The sequence below is a fragment of the Onychostoma macrolepis genome, chromosome 08 (assembly GCF_012432095.1).
Source record: "Onychostoma macrolepis isolate SWU-2019 chromosome 08, ASM1243209v1, whole genome shotgun sequence".
NCBI lineage: Eukaryota > Metazoa > Chordata > Actinopteri > Cypriniformes > Cyprinidae > Onychostoma > Onychostoma macrolepis.
Window position 1 is genome coordinate 13773983 of NC_081162.1, and position 16462 is coordinate 13790444.

The 16462-nt window shown below is 40.6% G+C and overlaps 2 protein-coding genes across 2 annotated transcripts in view; one reads left to right on the forward strand and one right to left on the reverse strand.

Moving 5' to 3' along the window:
* kdm5bb (lysine demethylase 5Bb) overlaps positions 1–12303 on the forward strand; it is a 28703-nt gene extending 16400 nt beyond the window's left edge. The window contains 10 exon segments of the mRNA XM_058784065.1: positions 3670–3784; positions 3921–4291; positions 6201–6339; positions 6458–6637; positions 6965–7123; positions 7212–7685; positions 7992–8088; positions 8218–8390; positions 11159–11395; positions 11468–12303. Coding sequence (XP_058640048.1) covers positions 3670–3784; positions 3921–4291; positions 6201–6339; positions 6458–6637; positions 6965–7123; positions 7212–7685; positions 7992–8088; positions 8218–8390; positions 11159–11395; positions 11468–11602 — 2080 coding nt within the window. The 3' untranslated portion in view covers positions 11603–12303.
* A 208-nt stretch (positions 12304–12511) lies between these two features.
* On the reverse strand, positions 12512–15506 carry LOC131545349 (uncharacterized). Its single transcript, XM_058784069.1, has 2 exons — positions 15484–15506; positions 12512–15347 (listed from the first exon to the last, which is right to left on the reverse strand). The coding sequence occupies exon 2, from the start codon at positions 15121–15123 to the stop codon at positions 14509–14511; it is 615 nt and encodes a 204-aa protein (XP_058640052.1). The 5' UTR covers positions 15124–15347; positions 15484–15506; the 3' UTR covers positions 12512–14508.
* Between the last annotated feature and the right edge of the window lie 956 nt (positions 15507–16462).

Sequence of the window (16462 nt, forward strand, 5' to 3'; positions counted from 1 at the left end):
TCGAACCTACGCCGTAGCCTACGCAGAGACGCACAGGCCTGCGCCGTAACCTACGCCGTACCTGACGTGCACCTCTCCACAAATCTAACAGCGCGTCAATTCTACGCGGACCGCAAGCGCTGTGATTGGTCTGCTAGAACCCCTCCCTCCGTATGCACTTGAGTTTTGTGTGCGTTTATGAGCGCTGTAATATAGTTTAATGTTACACCTTATTTAGAATAAAACAAAGCAAAGAACAAGTGTCTTATCACTTATTATACTACATAGCATTATACATCAGTAGTTGTCCGCGACAAACAATGTTTATCTGCCGTGGTACACGTCCTTGTGGAGATTGTAAGAATGCCATCTTCTCCTGTTCCGTTGTTGTCTCCTTTTTGTAGTTTTAAATAATGATTTGATATTTATTTGCCACCGTCACAGCTATGCTTCTCCGACGAGCTGCTTCTTCTTCGGCTTTTGCCGTGGTACTGCGGGTTCACAAGCAACATGCCCGTGGACACTGCAGACTAGCGGTCCATATGCGTACTGCACGTCGACGCGGACGATGACGCAGAAGTATAAATGAAAACCGACGCACAGCTTACTGCGTAGAGGCTACGGCGTAGGTCCGATGCAGAAGTATAAATTGGGCTTAAGATTCCGAAATTTTGAGATGGTCCTCACTGCAGAACACAAGATCCAGGGGGTGTGGTTGGATCTAGATCCAACTCCTCCCACCTCACATTTACCTAAACCTACCCGTCTCCACCCCCTGATCCCTAAACCCACCCATCTCCACCCCTAAACCTACCAATCTCCACCCCCTGGATGTGGATCCAACCTCGCCCCCTGGATCTTTGTTCTGCAGAGAGGGGCTACTGGAAATTTTTGGAATCGAGTCCAATTCCTGGTTCTGGAATAGATTCCTCTGTTTTTTTCGATTCTTGTTTTTTTTAGATCGATAGAACCTAATCTCGCCATGACTGCAGGATATGAAGGTCGTAGAAAGTAGGCTATCCTTCTCATAATATGAAGCTTTGTTTGTAAAATATGACAAATTTCTATAGCTATATGATTGATTTTCAAATAGTAATTTTGTCTGCTTTTGCCCGTGAAATTAGTCATAGCTCACTGCTCAGCAAGGACATGCATTTATCGCATGAATTGAACAAGACATGAAGTGTCTAAAATAAATGTGCACAGTTCAGCTGAATGATGAAGTTTACTTTGACTGTATGTTTTGGATAAAATTAACAAGCTGTACATTGAAACATAATAACCAGAACATTAACAATAACACTGATAGAGCTTGTGGTTTATCTGTCAATCAGATGCGTTCTCGGTCACTGATCTATGCTTGAGACGTTTTCTTTTAGAATTATCATTGGCTGATAGAAATAAAAAATAGTATTTTAGATGGAAATAAGATCCTCAATCACGTCATGATCTATTCTGTCATGCAGCGCTCAAAATTGTGGACAACATAAGCCAGTTCCACCGTAAAATAACCCCTGAATAATTTTTTTTTTTTTTAACTGGTTCATTAAAACTATCCGAAATAAACTTTTTGTGGAAACAAATCAGACTTCTAATCACTTTTAGCGAGCATGAGGCGAAGGGTATAAATAGATCTTTCGTATATAAAAAAATAATCTTTTATCTCATAACTGTAATTACGGCTTTTATCGAGCATGAGGGAGGCGAATGGTGCTTCTCAAACGGAAGGCTGCATCCTCAAATTCTGATGATGCAGTATGACTCGTTTTCTTTGTTTATTTTCGTGAATTTAAATGTGTGCAGCCTTCGTAGGATGCAGCCTTCCATTTGAGAGGCACCCATAGATAAGCTTTGTTGAACTGAAAAAAGCTCTGAATGAGGAGTCGATTCCTTTTGATGGGATCGATTCCAACCTTTGGAATCGACTCTCGATTCCCAACGCCTCGGAATGGAGGAATCGATTCTTTTTGGAAATCGATTCTTTTTGCTTTAAGGCTGGAATACACTACAAGACTTTTAAAATCTGAACAGATTTTTAAAACACTAGGCATCATACACTTACTGACTTTGTAAATAGTGACAAAGGAAAACTGGGCATCATACACTACGCGACTGAAGATCATACACTCCCAGACTTTATAGTTGTTCCGATCACAACAAACTCACGCAGAAATGTGTGCCTTGTTACTACGATACGGATGACAAATGAAAACATACCTGTTCTAAAATCGGCTGAAAATATCAAACATGTTTGATATCCTCCGACTGGATAGAATCAAAGTCTGAAGCTAAAAAATCGACCATCATACACTACGTGATTGTCTGTGGAATCTGTCAGCTGTAATCTGCAGACTGGCTCCGACTTTCCTCAACTAGCATCAATTTGTTCAGACTGTAAAATCGGGGGAAAATTGGGGCAAAAATCGCATAGTGTATTCCAGGTTTTAGAGAAGAGGAAGAGAAAACTAGGGGTGCACGTAAAAATCTATTCATATATGAATCGTGATTCTGTCTCCTAACGATTCTAATGGATTCACAAGTTTCAAAATTAATGTTCTAAAACAGCCGTTCTTAATTCTGTTCTTCGCGTCGCCCTGCTTTGCATCGCTCGCTCGCTCTCTCTCTCTCTCTCTCTTTCATTCAGATCGTCAGATCAGCTCCAACAAACTGTTCCAATTATACATTTTCACATAGCAATGAGAAGCGTTATACATGGACGCGTGTGTGGTTGCCGTACTGTATTAAAGCTTTAATCAGAATAAAACCGTATATAAAAAGCTAACATAAGCAGTAGCATAATAACAGCGTATCTAAAAGTATGAGACAGCAAACAAACATACCATTAAGAGCCGTGCTTGCACAGGTTCTGCGCAATCCTCTTCACTAATATCCTCTGCGTCTCAATCGGGCTCAAATTGATAAGCAATATAGACGATGCCATTGTTTACAATACAACCGGAGCACATGCCGCTGAGCTGAGGGGCAGGACATTTAGACGTACGCTTGGCGGTTTAGTGAATCACAACACACTGAGCCAGCTAACCAATCAGAGCCCATCATGTATTTCTGAGGGAGGGGCTTCATAAAAACAGGAAATAATCGAGGCATTTGTCAGAGAAGGGACAGAGCGGTTTGGAATAAAGGTAAATTATATGAAAAATAATGCGTTTTTAAAAAAACGAAGCATGAACACATGTTAGACTGCACCCCATAAACACAATCAAGCCTAGAAAAAAACCAGTAAACCACCCCTTTAAAAAAAAATGCTTGATCGGCCCCAATCCTTGAGATTGGCCCAAGACATCTCCATTAAAAACAGTTGTGCTGCTTAATATTTTTGTGGAAACAATTTGTGGAAACCTTTACACTTAACGGTCTTAAAAATGGCAGAGCTCATGACGCAAGTCACTGAAAAAAACAGCGAGGTGCATTTCAACCCTCAAAGACAACTATCTATACACATACTTGGACAAAAAAAGTGCAAAGAGGTGCAAGAATGACCCCTTACACACTCACTATACAAGTACTTCAGCTCACCGTGTTTATTACCATTTCAGGGGAATTTCCAGTGTGGTGGACTTTGTTTTCTGCACACATTGGTTTGGTTCGGCCTGAAACTCATATATGGCATGTGAATTGTGTATTATTTCATGCATTTGTTCATGTCTGTCTGTCGTCATCTGTCTGTAGGTACCGCACAGGCGGGGGTAATTCTCCTAATCAGCTCACAGTGGAGGAAATGAGATCATTCGTCCGCCAGCTTTATAACCTGCCCTGCAGCCTAACACAAGCACCACTTCTGAAGGTGACTGACACACATGCGTGTGCACACACACATACTCACAGTCGTGTAAGATGCAGGCAATCTTCCTGAAGATTAATGAGGCACAGTTCATCTCTTAACAGCTTATATAATACAAGCTATTAACTCTCTCTCTCAGGAGCTGCTGAACAGCATTGAGGATTTCCAGCAACACAGTGAGAAGCTTCTTTCTGATGAAGTGAGTGCAGATTCTGTTAGTGAGATCGAGTCCTTGCTGGAGGAGGGCTCTCAGTTTGACGTGTGTCTTCCGGAGTTGCCGCTGCTGCGGGAGCGTTTGGAACAGGCCCGGTGGCTGGCTGGAGTTCAGCAGGCAGAGGATCCCGTTTCAAACCCCTGCGGTCTCTCTCTGGACTGTATGCGCCGGCTGATCGATCGAGGGGTCGGACTGACACCGCATCCCTCCACCGAACGCACGATGGCTCGGCTTCAGGAACTGCTCACAATCTCAGAGGAGATGGAAGAGAAAGCGCAGGCACTGCTGAAGGCCAGGTGGGGGCAGCACTGAATGAAGACTCTTGCACAGATAACACAACCATCAATCTACCCAAGCTACCCTTTGTTAACCCTTTGGAGTTATTAAACTGTTTGATATCACAGACCCCCAAATATAAAGGAGCCCCATCCTGAAATATGAAGGCAGCTGTAAGATCCACTTATTTTGAGAAAATATTATAAATGTGTAAAATAATTTATTTATTTATTTGTACAACCCATTTTGAAATTCTTTGGGGCTACATTACAACTTTGCACCCTCATGTTATCTCACCCAACTTAGAGAGTGCATCCTGGGATGTTTTTAGCAGGAGTCCCCATATGCTTTTTGAATATTTCCCTTTATTGTACAGTGCAACTCATCCATTTAAAAGATAATCAGTCAATAAAACTACAAAAACAAAACTAACATAAATGAGTCATTTAATTTACTCCAGGTTTGTGAAAAAAAATTAGTCAAGTAACATCTATGTAAATAACACTGCAAACATAATGTGCAACAATGTTATTTTAGTAGTATTCATATATTTTTAGACTAGTTATTATTTTGAATTAGCTTTTATTTTTATATTTCAGTTTAAGTTTTATGTGCTTTTTTTAATACTTATACTTATTTTAGTGTTTCAAGTCAACATTTTTCATTTTTGTTTATTCTATCTATCTATCTATCTATCTATCTATCTGTCTATCTATCAAATTTTTTTTTATCAGCTCAATTAACAAACTTTTTTTTTTCTAAATTTTAGTTAACAATATCAACCATTGTCATGGTTTTGTAAGGCTTGTTGGCCATTGCAGCGGGAGCTCTAGTCTTAAAGGGATACTCCACCCCAAAATGAAAATTGTCATTAATCACTTACCCCCATGTCGTTCCAAACCCATAAAAGCTTCGTTCGTCTTCGGAACACAATTTAAGATATTTTGCCAAGTAAATTACACTGTCAAGGCACAGAAAAGTATAAATAACATCGTCAAAATAGTCCATCTGCCATCAGTGGTTCTATCTGAATTTTATGAAGCGAGAAGAATACTTTTTGTACGCAAAGAAAATAAAAATAACTACATTTATTCAACAGTTCGTCTCCTCTCTGTCTCAGCGTAGCGCCATTTTGGAGAGCGTCTGATGGACGCAAAGTGCGTACGCTGTTCTCTGTCATCAGTAACGCATGGATACGTATTGTACGCTTAATAAACCCTTTGATTTGAACAGAAACAGTGTATCCATGCTTTACTGATGACAGAGAATAATGTACGCGCACTGCGTCCATCGGATGCTCTCCAAATATGGCGCTACGCTGACACAGAGAGACAGAGGAGACGAATTGTTGAATAAATGTTATTTTTATTTTCTTTGCGTACAAAAAGTATTCTCGTCGCTAAAATTCAGATTGAACCACTGATGGCAGATGGACTATTTTGACAATGTTTTTTATACTTTTCTATGCCTTGACAGTGTAATTTAATTGGCAGTCAATGGGACAGTCACAAGCCTCCCGGTTTTCATCCAAAATATCTTTTTTTTAATATAAATTAATCCAAAATATTTAAATTGTGTTCTGAGGACGACATGGGGGTAAGTGATTAATGACAAAATTTTCATTTTGGGGTGGAGTATCCCTTTAAGCCATAACGATCTATTAGAGTGACTTCGTATGAAACAAAAACCTAAGTTCAATTTCAATAGCCAATTCATGATTGAATTGGGGAACCACTTCCCTTTTTACAACAGATGAGCATTTGCATCAGTTCAGGGTAAAACTGGAGGCTTTGAAATGCAAAGCAGCCCTTGAATGAGACTGAATTAATTCCTGCCACCGGTGCGTGCTGAGAAACGGCAGGAGGCATCACAAAGTGATTGTGTAAGGAGTTGAGTGACATTTGTTAATGTTTTCACTTTTTCTTTTAGGCCTCCAGAGAGTTTAGAGACGCTCAGTTCTATGTTGACTCAGGTGGACGGGGTACCAGCATACCTGCCAAACTGCCTGCTACTGCAAGACACAGTGAACAGGGCTAAAGAATGGCTCCAGGAAGCTGCGGATTTACAGGTTGAGTGCTCTACACTATATGTACTATGTAGTTTGTATGCATGTTTTTGAAGGTTTATCTGTCTGCAGTGTTAATGGCAGTTTATGTGATTATTTGTGTTTTTGTTTGTGCTGGCAGGTTGGAGGTCAGACTCCGGTTCTCAGCTCGCTCTCTGATATGGTTCTGAGAGCTCATGCTATTCCTGTGCGACTGGAGCCTCTGGACCAGCTGGAGGTTCTGATATCAGAGTTGCAGGCCTGGAAAGAGTCGGCTGCTAAAACCTTCCTCATCAAAAACTCTCCTTTCACGCTGTTGGAGGTTAGACTGCTCATATCATATTAAATTAATGAGAAATATTCTGTTGAAATATTTAAGCTTTTAAATTGAAGTTTTTAGTTCTTGAAAGATAGAAAGTTTAAATATTAACTTCTAAAATGTGTTAAATCCTCAAAGTGATTTAGAAAGAAAATTATGTATAATATAATATACATCCTTTCTGAATTATTTTAAAAAATAAAAGCAAACTTCATCTTTTTATTTGAAATATGGCCTGTAAATATTGTCATGACATTCATTCATAATGAAACTTTATTTTGAATAAATGGTTGTTGTCGAGGTAATTCATGGGTCTGGTCACTCGTGCAGGTTTTGTGTCCCCGATGGGAAGTGGGCAGCTCTTTAAAGAAGAAGATGAGGAAGATGAAGGGAGAATGTATGTCATCAGGGAAGAAGAAGCTTGTGAAGTTGGACAGCATGAGTGATGTTGAGAGAGCACTTTCAGACAGCAAAGACTCTGCTTCTGCTGTGAGTTCACTATACGGTACATTCCAGAAAAATTTTAGACAAACGAAAAGCTTCTCTTTCTCATTCATTCTCTTTTTCTCTCCTGCAGATGTTTACTCTGGCTGAGGTTCGTTTAAAAGAGCTGGAGTCGCTATGCTCTCTTCGTGCAGCTAATGAATCGAAGCTCCTGCCTACAGCGGACTGTGCTGCTCTCAAAGTGTGTGTGTGTCAGAAACCACCCATGGGCGCCATGCTGCAGTGCGAGCTGTGTCGAGATGCTTTCCACAGCGTGTGCGTACGTGGACCCTCCGATCCCCTCGACCCCGAAGCCTGGCTGTGTCCGTTATGTCTACGGTCGACAAAGCCCCCACTGGCCAAGATCCAGACCCTGTTGTCATCACTGCAGCGGATCCGTGTGCGTCTCCCAGAGGGTGACGCTCTTCGTTATATGATTGAACGCGCTGTCAGCTGGCAGCGACGGGCACGAGAGGTCATAGACTCATACGATCACTCGCTGACCTCTCAGGATTGCAGAGGAGCTTCACCTACACAGAGCCACAGAACAACTGGGCACAAAAGAAAGGTTAGACATTATACCACAGACTTTTAGCAGTTTGATGTCTTGTTTCCAAAAGGGTCAGAATCCGTTTTTTTGTGTAACTTTTTGTTTTATTTTACTTACTTTTATTTGACTTGTTTAAATTTGTTTTTGTTTTCAATTCTATAAATATTATAGAATTTATTATAGATTTAGTTTTCTCCAAATTTGTGGTTTACATCACTTTTTTTGTTTGTTTTAAATAATTATTAGTTGTTAAATTTGAGTTGTCGCTGTGTTATGTCAATTTTGCTTATTACACATCAATAAAGAGTCATTGTTTTATTGTAGCCACTGTGTGGATCTCCATCACAGTATCAGGACTGGGGTGTTTCTGGGCAAGAACAGTCGGTGTTTTACACAGAGCAGCGTTGTATCTCTCTCCAGGGTCTGTATCATTCTCTCACACATGCAAACTCAAAGAGCATTTACATAATTTCTGAAATTCACTGTGCAGACTGTTAAAGCAGCAGGATGACTGCTTACATTATAAAATGAAAATGTGTCTGTGTTCCAGGTCTCAGTTCGGAGGTGGAGGAACTGATGGTGGAGGGTTTGCTCCTGCAGGTTTCTGTCCCTGAGACCCAGCAGCTCTACAGACTTCTGCTGTCCGGCCCCCCAACCACAAACACGTCCCACACAGAACACCCACCCTACCTCACACCAAAACACTCCTCACCGCAGAGAGAGGTAAGGAGTGTGAGGCTGTGCATGCATTTCTTTTTTTAATTTGTTAACAGTTAAAGTTCAGTCACTAATTGAGAAGAACTGTCAGAAATTATAAGTAAAAGATCTGTTTCTCCATTGGGATAATGTATAAACTTTGAGAAAACCAACCCAGAGCTCAAAGATCAGCAATATTATATGCTTCTGTAGAAGCCAAAAGTCAGTGTGATTTCAGCTTCGTGTTTGATAGCTACACTGGCCATATTCCTGAAGAAAACGCCTCCTTGAATCCACCAATCAAAAGAAAGTTGCTGTTACTATGGATACGAGAATCTGGCAAAAGCAGCAACTTCTCACTCCTATAAAGCATGAATTATATACATGAATCAATTCAGTCCTCTCTCAAACAATGTATACTGAATCAAATATTTTGCAGAAAACTTCAAATATATTGTATACTTATTATTAACAAGTCAATAGTTGTACAGGTGCTGGTCATATAATTAGAATATCATCAAAAAGTTGATTTATTTCACTAATTCCATTCAAAAAGTGAAACTTGTATATTATATTCATTCATTACACACAGACTGATATATTTCAAATGTTTATTTCTTTTAATTTTGATGATTAGAGCTTACAGCTCATGAAAGTCAAAAATCAGTATCTCAAAATATTAGAATATTACTTAAGACCAATACAAAGAAAGGATTTTTAGAAATCTTGGCCAACTGAAAAGTATGAAAATGAAAAGTATGAGCATGTACAGCACTCAATACTTAGTTGGGGCTCCTTTTGCCTGAATTACTGCAGCAATGTGGCGTGGCATGGAGTCGATCAGTCTGTGGCACTGCTCAGGTGTTATGAGAGCCCAGGTTGCTCTGATAGTGGCCTTCAGCTCTTCTGCATTGTTGGGTCTGGTGTCTCTCATCTTCCTCTTGACAATACCCCATAGATTCTCTATGGGGTTCAGGTCAGGCGAATTTGCTGGCCAATCAAGCACAGTAACACTATGGTCATTGAACCAGCTTTTGGTACCTTTGGCAGTGTGGGCAGGTGCCAAGTCCTGCTGGAAAATGAAATCAGCATCTCCATAAAGCTTGTCAACAGAAGGAAGCATGAAGTGCTCTAAAATTTCCTGGTAGATGGCTGTGTTGACTGTGGACATCAGAAAACACAGTGGACCAACACCAGCAGATGACATGGCAGCCCAAATCATCACTGACTGTGGAAACTTTACACTGGACTTCAAGCAACATGGATTCTGTGCCTCTCCACTCTTCCTTCAGACTCTGGGACCTTGATTTCCAAATGAAATGCAAAATTTACTTTCATCTGAAAAGAGGACTTTGGACCACTGAGCAACAGTCCAGTTCTTTTCTCCACAGCCCAGGTAAGATGCTTCTGACGTTGTCTCTGGTTCAGAAGTGGCTTGGTAGCCCTTTTCCTGAAGACGTCTGAGCGTGGTGACTCTTGATGCACTGACTCCAGCTTCAGTTCTCTCCTTGTGAAGCTCTCACAAGTGTTTGAATCGGCTTTGCTTGACTGTATTCTCAAGCTTGCGGTCATCCCTGTTGCTTGTGCACCTTTTCCTACCCAAATTCTTCCTTCCAGTCAACTTTGCATTTAATATGCTTTGATACAGCACTCTGTAAACAGCCACACCTTTCAGTAATGACCTTCTGTGACTCACCCTCTTTGTGGAGGGTGTCAATGTTTGTCTTCTGGATCATTGCCAAGTCAGCAGTCTTCCCCATTATTGTGGTTTCAAAGAACAAGAGATACCCAGAATTTATACTGTAGGGATGGTCATTTATTCAAACTCAAATGTAAATATTCTAATATTTTGAGATACTGATTTTTGACTTTCATGAGCTATAAGCTCTAATCATCAAAATTAAAAGAAATAAACATTTGAAATATATCAGTCTGTGTGTAATGAATTAATATAATATTCAAGTTTCACTTTTTGAATGGAATTAGTGAAATAAATCAACTTTTTGATGATATTCTAATTATATGACCAGCATCTGTATATTGTACTGTTGCTTTTTGATTTTAGTACATCATTTGTTTCATATGATGCATTGTTCATGCAAGTACAGTCTTTTATTTAGAAGCTGCTTGCTTTCTTCAAAACAAACTTGGATGTTGTGATTTATGTTTGAGTAAATTAAAGATTAAAATTAAAGTTGTCGTCATTTACTCACCCTCATATCGTTCCAAACCTGATGAGATTTTCTTATGTTGAACACAAAAGAAGATATTTTGAAGAACCAAACAGTTGTTGGTCCCCATTGACTTCCATAGTAATGTTAACTGTTTGATTACCAGCATTCTTCAAAATATCATCTTTTATGTTCACCATAAGAAAGAAAGTCATGCAGGTTTGGAACGATATGAGGGTGAGTAAATGACAATATTTTCATTTTTGAAACGATTCCTTTAACTGATGGTTTAAAACTCCTTAAGGATTTATATATATATATATATATATGCATGTATAATTGAGTGTCTTTATACAATCCCTTTGGACATTTAATGCATAATATTTTTGTGGAATATCCCCCCCAGGATTCGTTGAATGGCAAGTTCTAATGAACAGCATTGATTTAAAATAGAAATCTTAGTAACACTTTCTTTAAATGTCTTTTATGGTCACTTTTTAAACAATTTATTGCATTCTTGCTGAATAAAAGTATTATTTAATGTTTAATAAGTTGTTTAAGAATTTCAAATTAATTACTTTAATTTAAATCTAACCTTACTGTCTTCCTCTTTGCCCTCTATAGGGAGATGCAATCACTTCAGCAGAAAAGAAAGCCAAGCGGCGAATGAACAGAGAGGAGGCCGACATCAGGGATAGAGGGATAAAGCCGAAAAGCAAGAAGCAGCGGATGGGTACAGAGAAGCGGCGAGAGAGGAAAGCGGCATCTGTCTCTGCGTCAGATGTGTCTCAGTCAGAAGACTCTGAAGAGGATATGACCCAGTGTCCAGCAGAGAACTGTCTCCAGCCGGAGGGGGAAGAGGTGGGCAAGTGAACGTAGCGACTAAATGTGTTTGTGTGTTTGAATGTGTTTTGACTTTTCTCTCTGCTTTAGGTGTACTGGGTTCAGTGTGACTGCTGTAACCGCTGGTTCCATATGATATGTGTGGGAGTATCAGCAGAACTCGCAGCCGAGGAGGATTACATGTGCGTGACCTGCAGCACAACCAACGCAGGCCGGCGGAAGTGAGTCAGACGAGGGAGGCAACCGGTTTCCCACCCTATCCTCCTCCATCTCTTCTCCTGGATGTGTAACTGACCCTCCCCGTTCCCTAACCTATGACCTCTGACCCTTGTAACAACGGTGCTATTTTACTCTTTGTTGGACTCTATTGTCCTGAATGATACTATTTGGTCACTTTTTTTGTATTTTTACAGCTTTTTTCCTTCTGTCGAACTGTTTGTGATGGTCTAAAACAATGATACATATGCTAAATGCTGAATGAATATAGCGGTGCATGGGTTTGTGTTTGTGTTGCTTTCTGGCGTGGAGGAGGGATGCTCTCGTGAATCGCAGTGAGGGTTGTCTCTTCTGCATGCACGGCCAGAAATGCCACAACACAGGACAAACTAACAGTTTTCACCAAATACAATAAATAATAAATACAGAGAAATTATTTTTTTGGAAACTTGTTGTTTCAGTACACAAGCATCTGGGATTCTCTCCGTTGTGACGTTTTATTTCCTTTTGTAGATTAGTTTTATTTATCGGAGCAATAATGTTGTTTGTAAGTTTCAGGAGGTTTCGGCGGAGGTTTGTGCTGGTGCTTTTAGAGATGGTGGTCAGATATTCAGGATATGTAACAAAACACACACGTCAGAATTGTAGCAGACAGAAGAGTGTCATGAACTGCCACAAAACCTGCTCAAGCCGTTTTGAAGGGTGAGGGTGGGGGGTGTTAGGGTTTGGGGTTTGACTAGCTTGTTAAAAAAAAAAAAATGTCCCAATTTATAGTGTGGAATAAAACTCTTTGTTCTAATATCAGACAAAGTCTCTTCCCTTCTTCATTTACTGAGCACGGGTGTGTTGGTGCATCTGATTTTTTTACACAAATCAGTCTTATTTTAGCATTATTTCTATAGTATTTTTGTTTTCATTTTAGTTTTAGTAATTCTGTGTGCTTTTGCCATTTTTATTAGTTTCAAAATATTTCTATTTTCACACATTCGAGTCAGAGATGCTCTCAACCAAATGTTCTTTGGTTGAGAGCATCATTTTAAACCGGTTCATTTAAAAAAATTGTTTTTAGCAATGTATCGATTCTTTGCCATTTTTGATATGGTCATAATTTCACCTTTTTTTCACATAAAGCATATATTCCATGTAGACTAAGAATTAAGATTTTGAAATCTGCATGCAATAATTATAAAAAAAAAAAAAACATTGTTTATAATGAAACTCATTTAAGAGCAACATTATGTTCATGTTTCTGAGTGATTTTTCACTTTACAACCCTGGTGTCTGCAATCAGGTTATCTCAGATTTTGTATTCTTACTCTTTGCTATTGTAAAGAGTTACAAGTAATAGTTTTTAGAGATGGGGAAGATTAAAAATACAAAGAAACCTCAAATCCTTTAATAAAGAACTAAATAACCTAAAACTAACCTCCCTGTATAAAAAATGATTGCTGTGAGTAGTTTTCACAACTTAAAATTCAACAATAGAATAATAATACACTGTTTCAACTTAAAGTATTCATGCTTGAATTAAAATAAGTTTAGTTAACTTATTAAAGATATCTCAAATAAAAGCTAAAATGTAAGTTGTGATAGCTAATAGAAACGTTTTTACAGTGGTAAATTAGTTTTAATAACTTAAAATATAAAAAAAAACACTAAACATGAAAAACAGGCAAAATCCTTCCGTGGTTTACAAAAATATTTTTACACACTTCGAGAGTTACCATCACATAAACTAGAAAAACAACCTCAAACTCTCGCTCTGATCGACGTCACGTGACTCTTGACTGAGTCCAGTAATGTTCTAAATTCTTCATTGTGACGTCACAAGCAGAACCCCTACATAAGCTTATGGAACTCTAGCGCTCAAGTATTTTCTTACCTTCATTCCTCTTCACACTGGATCAGGGACTGCAATCAGGGATTAGAACAAGCAGAAGGTGGACACGGAGAAGCGGAGAGACAATTCCCTTCATTGCAATTCACATCGGATTATGTCTCAAATGGATACCTGGATGCGCTCCTCTCAGTGCCCGATGAAGCACTCGTACTGGACCGAGACTCCCGCTGAAGGGAAGACCTACTGGATGGGAGGGCGACGGAGGGTCTCTGTACAGCTTCACGTGGGATTGCGGTCTAGGATGGTGTCAGAATCAGAAAGAGCGTTTATTGCCAAGTATGCTTGCGCATACAAGGAATTTGTTTTAGTGTCATAAGCTTCCAGTTTACAGAGACAACAACGACACAGACAATAAAAATAAGATGAGAATAAAAAATACACATAAATAAACAAAAAAATGAAAAAAAAAATCATTTGTAACAAATGATTGTATGTACAGTTGTGCTATAGATGACAGAATGGGATAGAATAGAAGGAGATGCAGGGATGTACTAGGATGGAGGTGGTCGCAAATAAAGAAGGTTATTGCACATTGTTATTGCATAATGGGATTGCCTGGGGGAACAAACTGTTCTTGTGCCTGGCTGTCTTGGTAACTGGGGCTCTGTAGCGCCGGCCAGATTCAAAAAGGGGATGACTTGGATGTGAGGATCCAGAGAGATTTTCTGAGCCCTTTTCCTCACTCTGGATGTATACAGTTCTTGAAGGGTGGGCAGGGGGGCACCGATAATCCGTTGAGCAGTCCGAACCTTTCTCTGTAGTCTTCTGATCCCTGATTTTGTAGCTGAGCCAAACCAGACAGTTATTGAAGTGCACAGGACAGATTCAATGACGACTGAGTAGAACTGTTTCAGCAGCTCCTGTGGCAGGTTAAACTTCCTCTGCTGGCGAAGGAAGTACAACCTTTGTTGGGCTTTTTTTTTTACAATGGAGTTGATGTAAGTGTCCCAATTCAGGTCCTGAGAGATGATGGATCCCAGGAACTTAAATGTCTCCACTGCAGTCACAGTGCTGTTCATGATGGTGAGTGGGGGTTTCTCCTGAAGTCCATGATCATCTCCACAGTTTTGAGCGTGTTGAGCTCCAGGTTGTTTATACTGCACCAGACAGCCAGCTCTCTAACCTCATGTCTGTAGGCAGACTCGTCACCGTCCTGAATGAGGCCGATGAGTGTGGTGTCGTCTGCAAACTTCAGGAGCTTGACAGAGGGGTCTTTAGAGGTGCAGTCGTTGGTGTAGAGTGAGAAGAGTAGTGGGGAGAGAACACATCTCTGAGGGGCACCAGTGTTGGTGGAGCGGCTGTTTGACATGAATCTCCCCAGTCTCACTAGCTGCTGCCTGTCTGTCAGAAAGCTGGTGATCCACTGACAGATAGAGCTACGGATGGAGAGCTGGGTTAGTTTGGTCTGGAGGAGTGTAGGGATGATGGTGTTGAAGGCCGAACTAAAGTCCACAAACAGGATCCTCACATAAGACCCTGATTTGTCCAGGTGTTGCAGGATGTAATGCAGTCCCATGTTGACTGCATCATCCACGGACCTGTTTGCTCGGTAAGCAAACTGCAGGGGGTCCAGTAAGGGTCCAGTGATGTCCTTCAGATAAGCCAGAACCAGTTTTTCAAATGACTTCATGACAACAGACGTTAGAGCCACAGGTCTGTAGTCATTAAGTCCTGTTATCTTGGGTTTCTTTGGAACAGGGATGATGGTGGAGCGTTTGAAGCAAGAAGGGACTTCACACAACTCCAGAGATCTGTTGAAGATCTGTGTGAAGGTGGGGGCCAGCTGGTCAGCACAGGTTTTCAGACAGGCTGGTGTCACACCGTCTGGGCCTGGCGCACATCTTCTTCACTGATCTGAAGTACAAGAGTGGGGGAGAGGGGGGGTTGCTGGAGGTGTTAACGGTTGTGTAGAGAGATGGTTAGGATGGGTGTGGGGGGTTTCAAATCTACAGTAAAACTCATTCAGGTCCTCAGCAAGTTGTTGATTCACCTCAGTGCTGGGGGATGGTGTCCTGTACTTGGTGATGGCTTTCAGTCCTTTCCACACTGAAGCGGAGTCACTGGAAGTGAACTGATCTTCCAGTTTTTTAGCGTAGGTCCTTTTAGCCACTCTAATGTGGTACTTACACGCCATGATAGACCTTTTCTGAAAGAGATTTAAATGCGGTACTCGCGTTGTGATAGAAAGATAATTTCTGTTCGCGCCGGTGGCGCCGCACACACACAAAAGGCCCCAGCTCGGCTCAGACAGCACATGAGTACCAAATTGAGCTTTCTTTCGCGCCTTCATCAGCAAATGCACACAAAAGCACGTCGGAATGACAGTGTTGAGGAGTATCCACATAAACGAGTATTGTTTCCGATCCGCACTTTACCCCAAACCAGCGGGTTCACGACTTCTCCAACCCCTAATACTGCTCGGTCCCGTCGCCGTATCGACTCAAATGCATAGGCAATTGCACTTATTATGGACTCAGCAGTGCTTTTAAGGTGACCTTCCTCCATTTCAAAACAAGCGTGTGTTCAAAATGTAAAGAAATGCTTAGTTTTATTACTAATACTGGCCATCGGACCAACCCCGTAACGTCACACGCGGTGGTACTGCAAGATGGCGCCCTTGCTCCAAAAACTATAACAAAACATCCTTTCTTCTTTAAAATGGTTACATTAATCATGTTTGTTATATATTTTTTTATTAAAATGGAAGTTATTTACCTAAATAATGTGAACTTGACTGACTGCTTCATTTCCACTTTAAGTTTTTGCCTGTAGGTTGGTGTAAGATGAACCATGTGATCATAGAGCCCCAAAGCTGTCCGTGGAACAGAGTGGTATGCATTCTTTCGGGTGGTGTCTCACCACACTATGGGAATGACCCACGGCGTCAGGTGGTGTGGCGCCCTCACACCCTCAGCGCCTTTGGCCAGGTGATGGCACTCTTAGAGCGAGTCGCTGCTTTATATCTTTCA

What these genes read in the sequence shown, in the direction of transcription:
- LOC131545349 (XM_058784069.1), bottom strand. Translation starts at nt 15,123, where the DNA reads ATGAAGTCATTTGAAAAACTGGTTCTGGCTTATCTGAAGGACATCACT.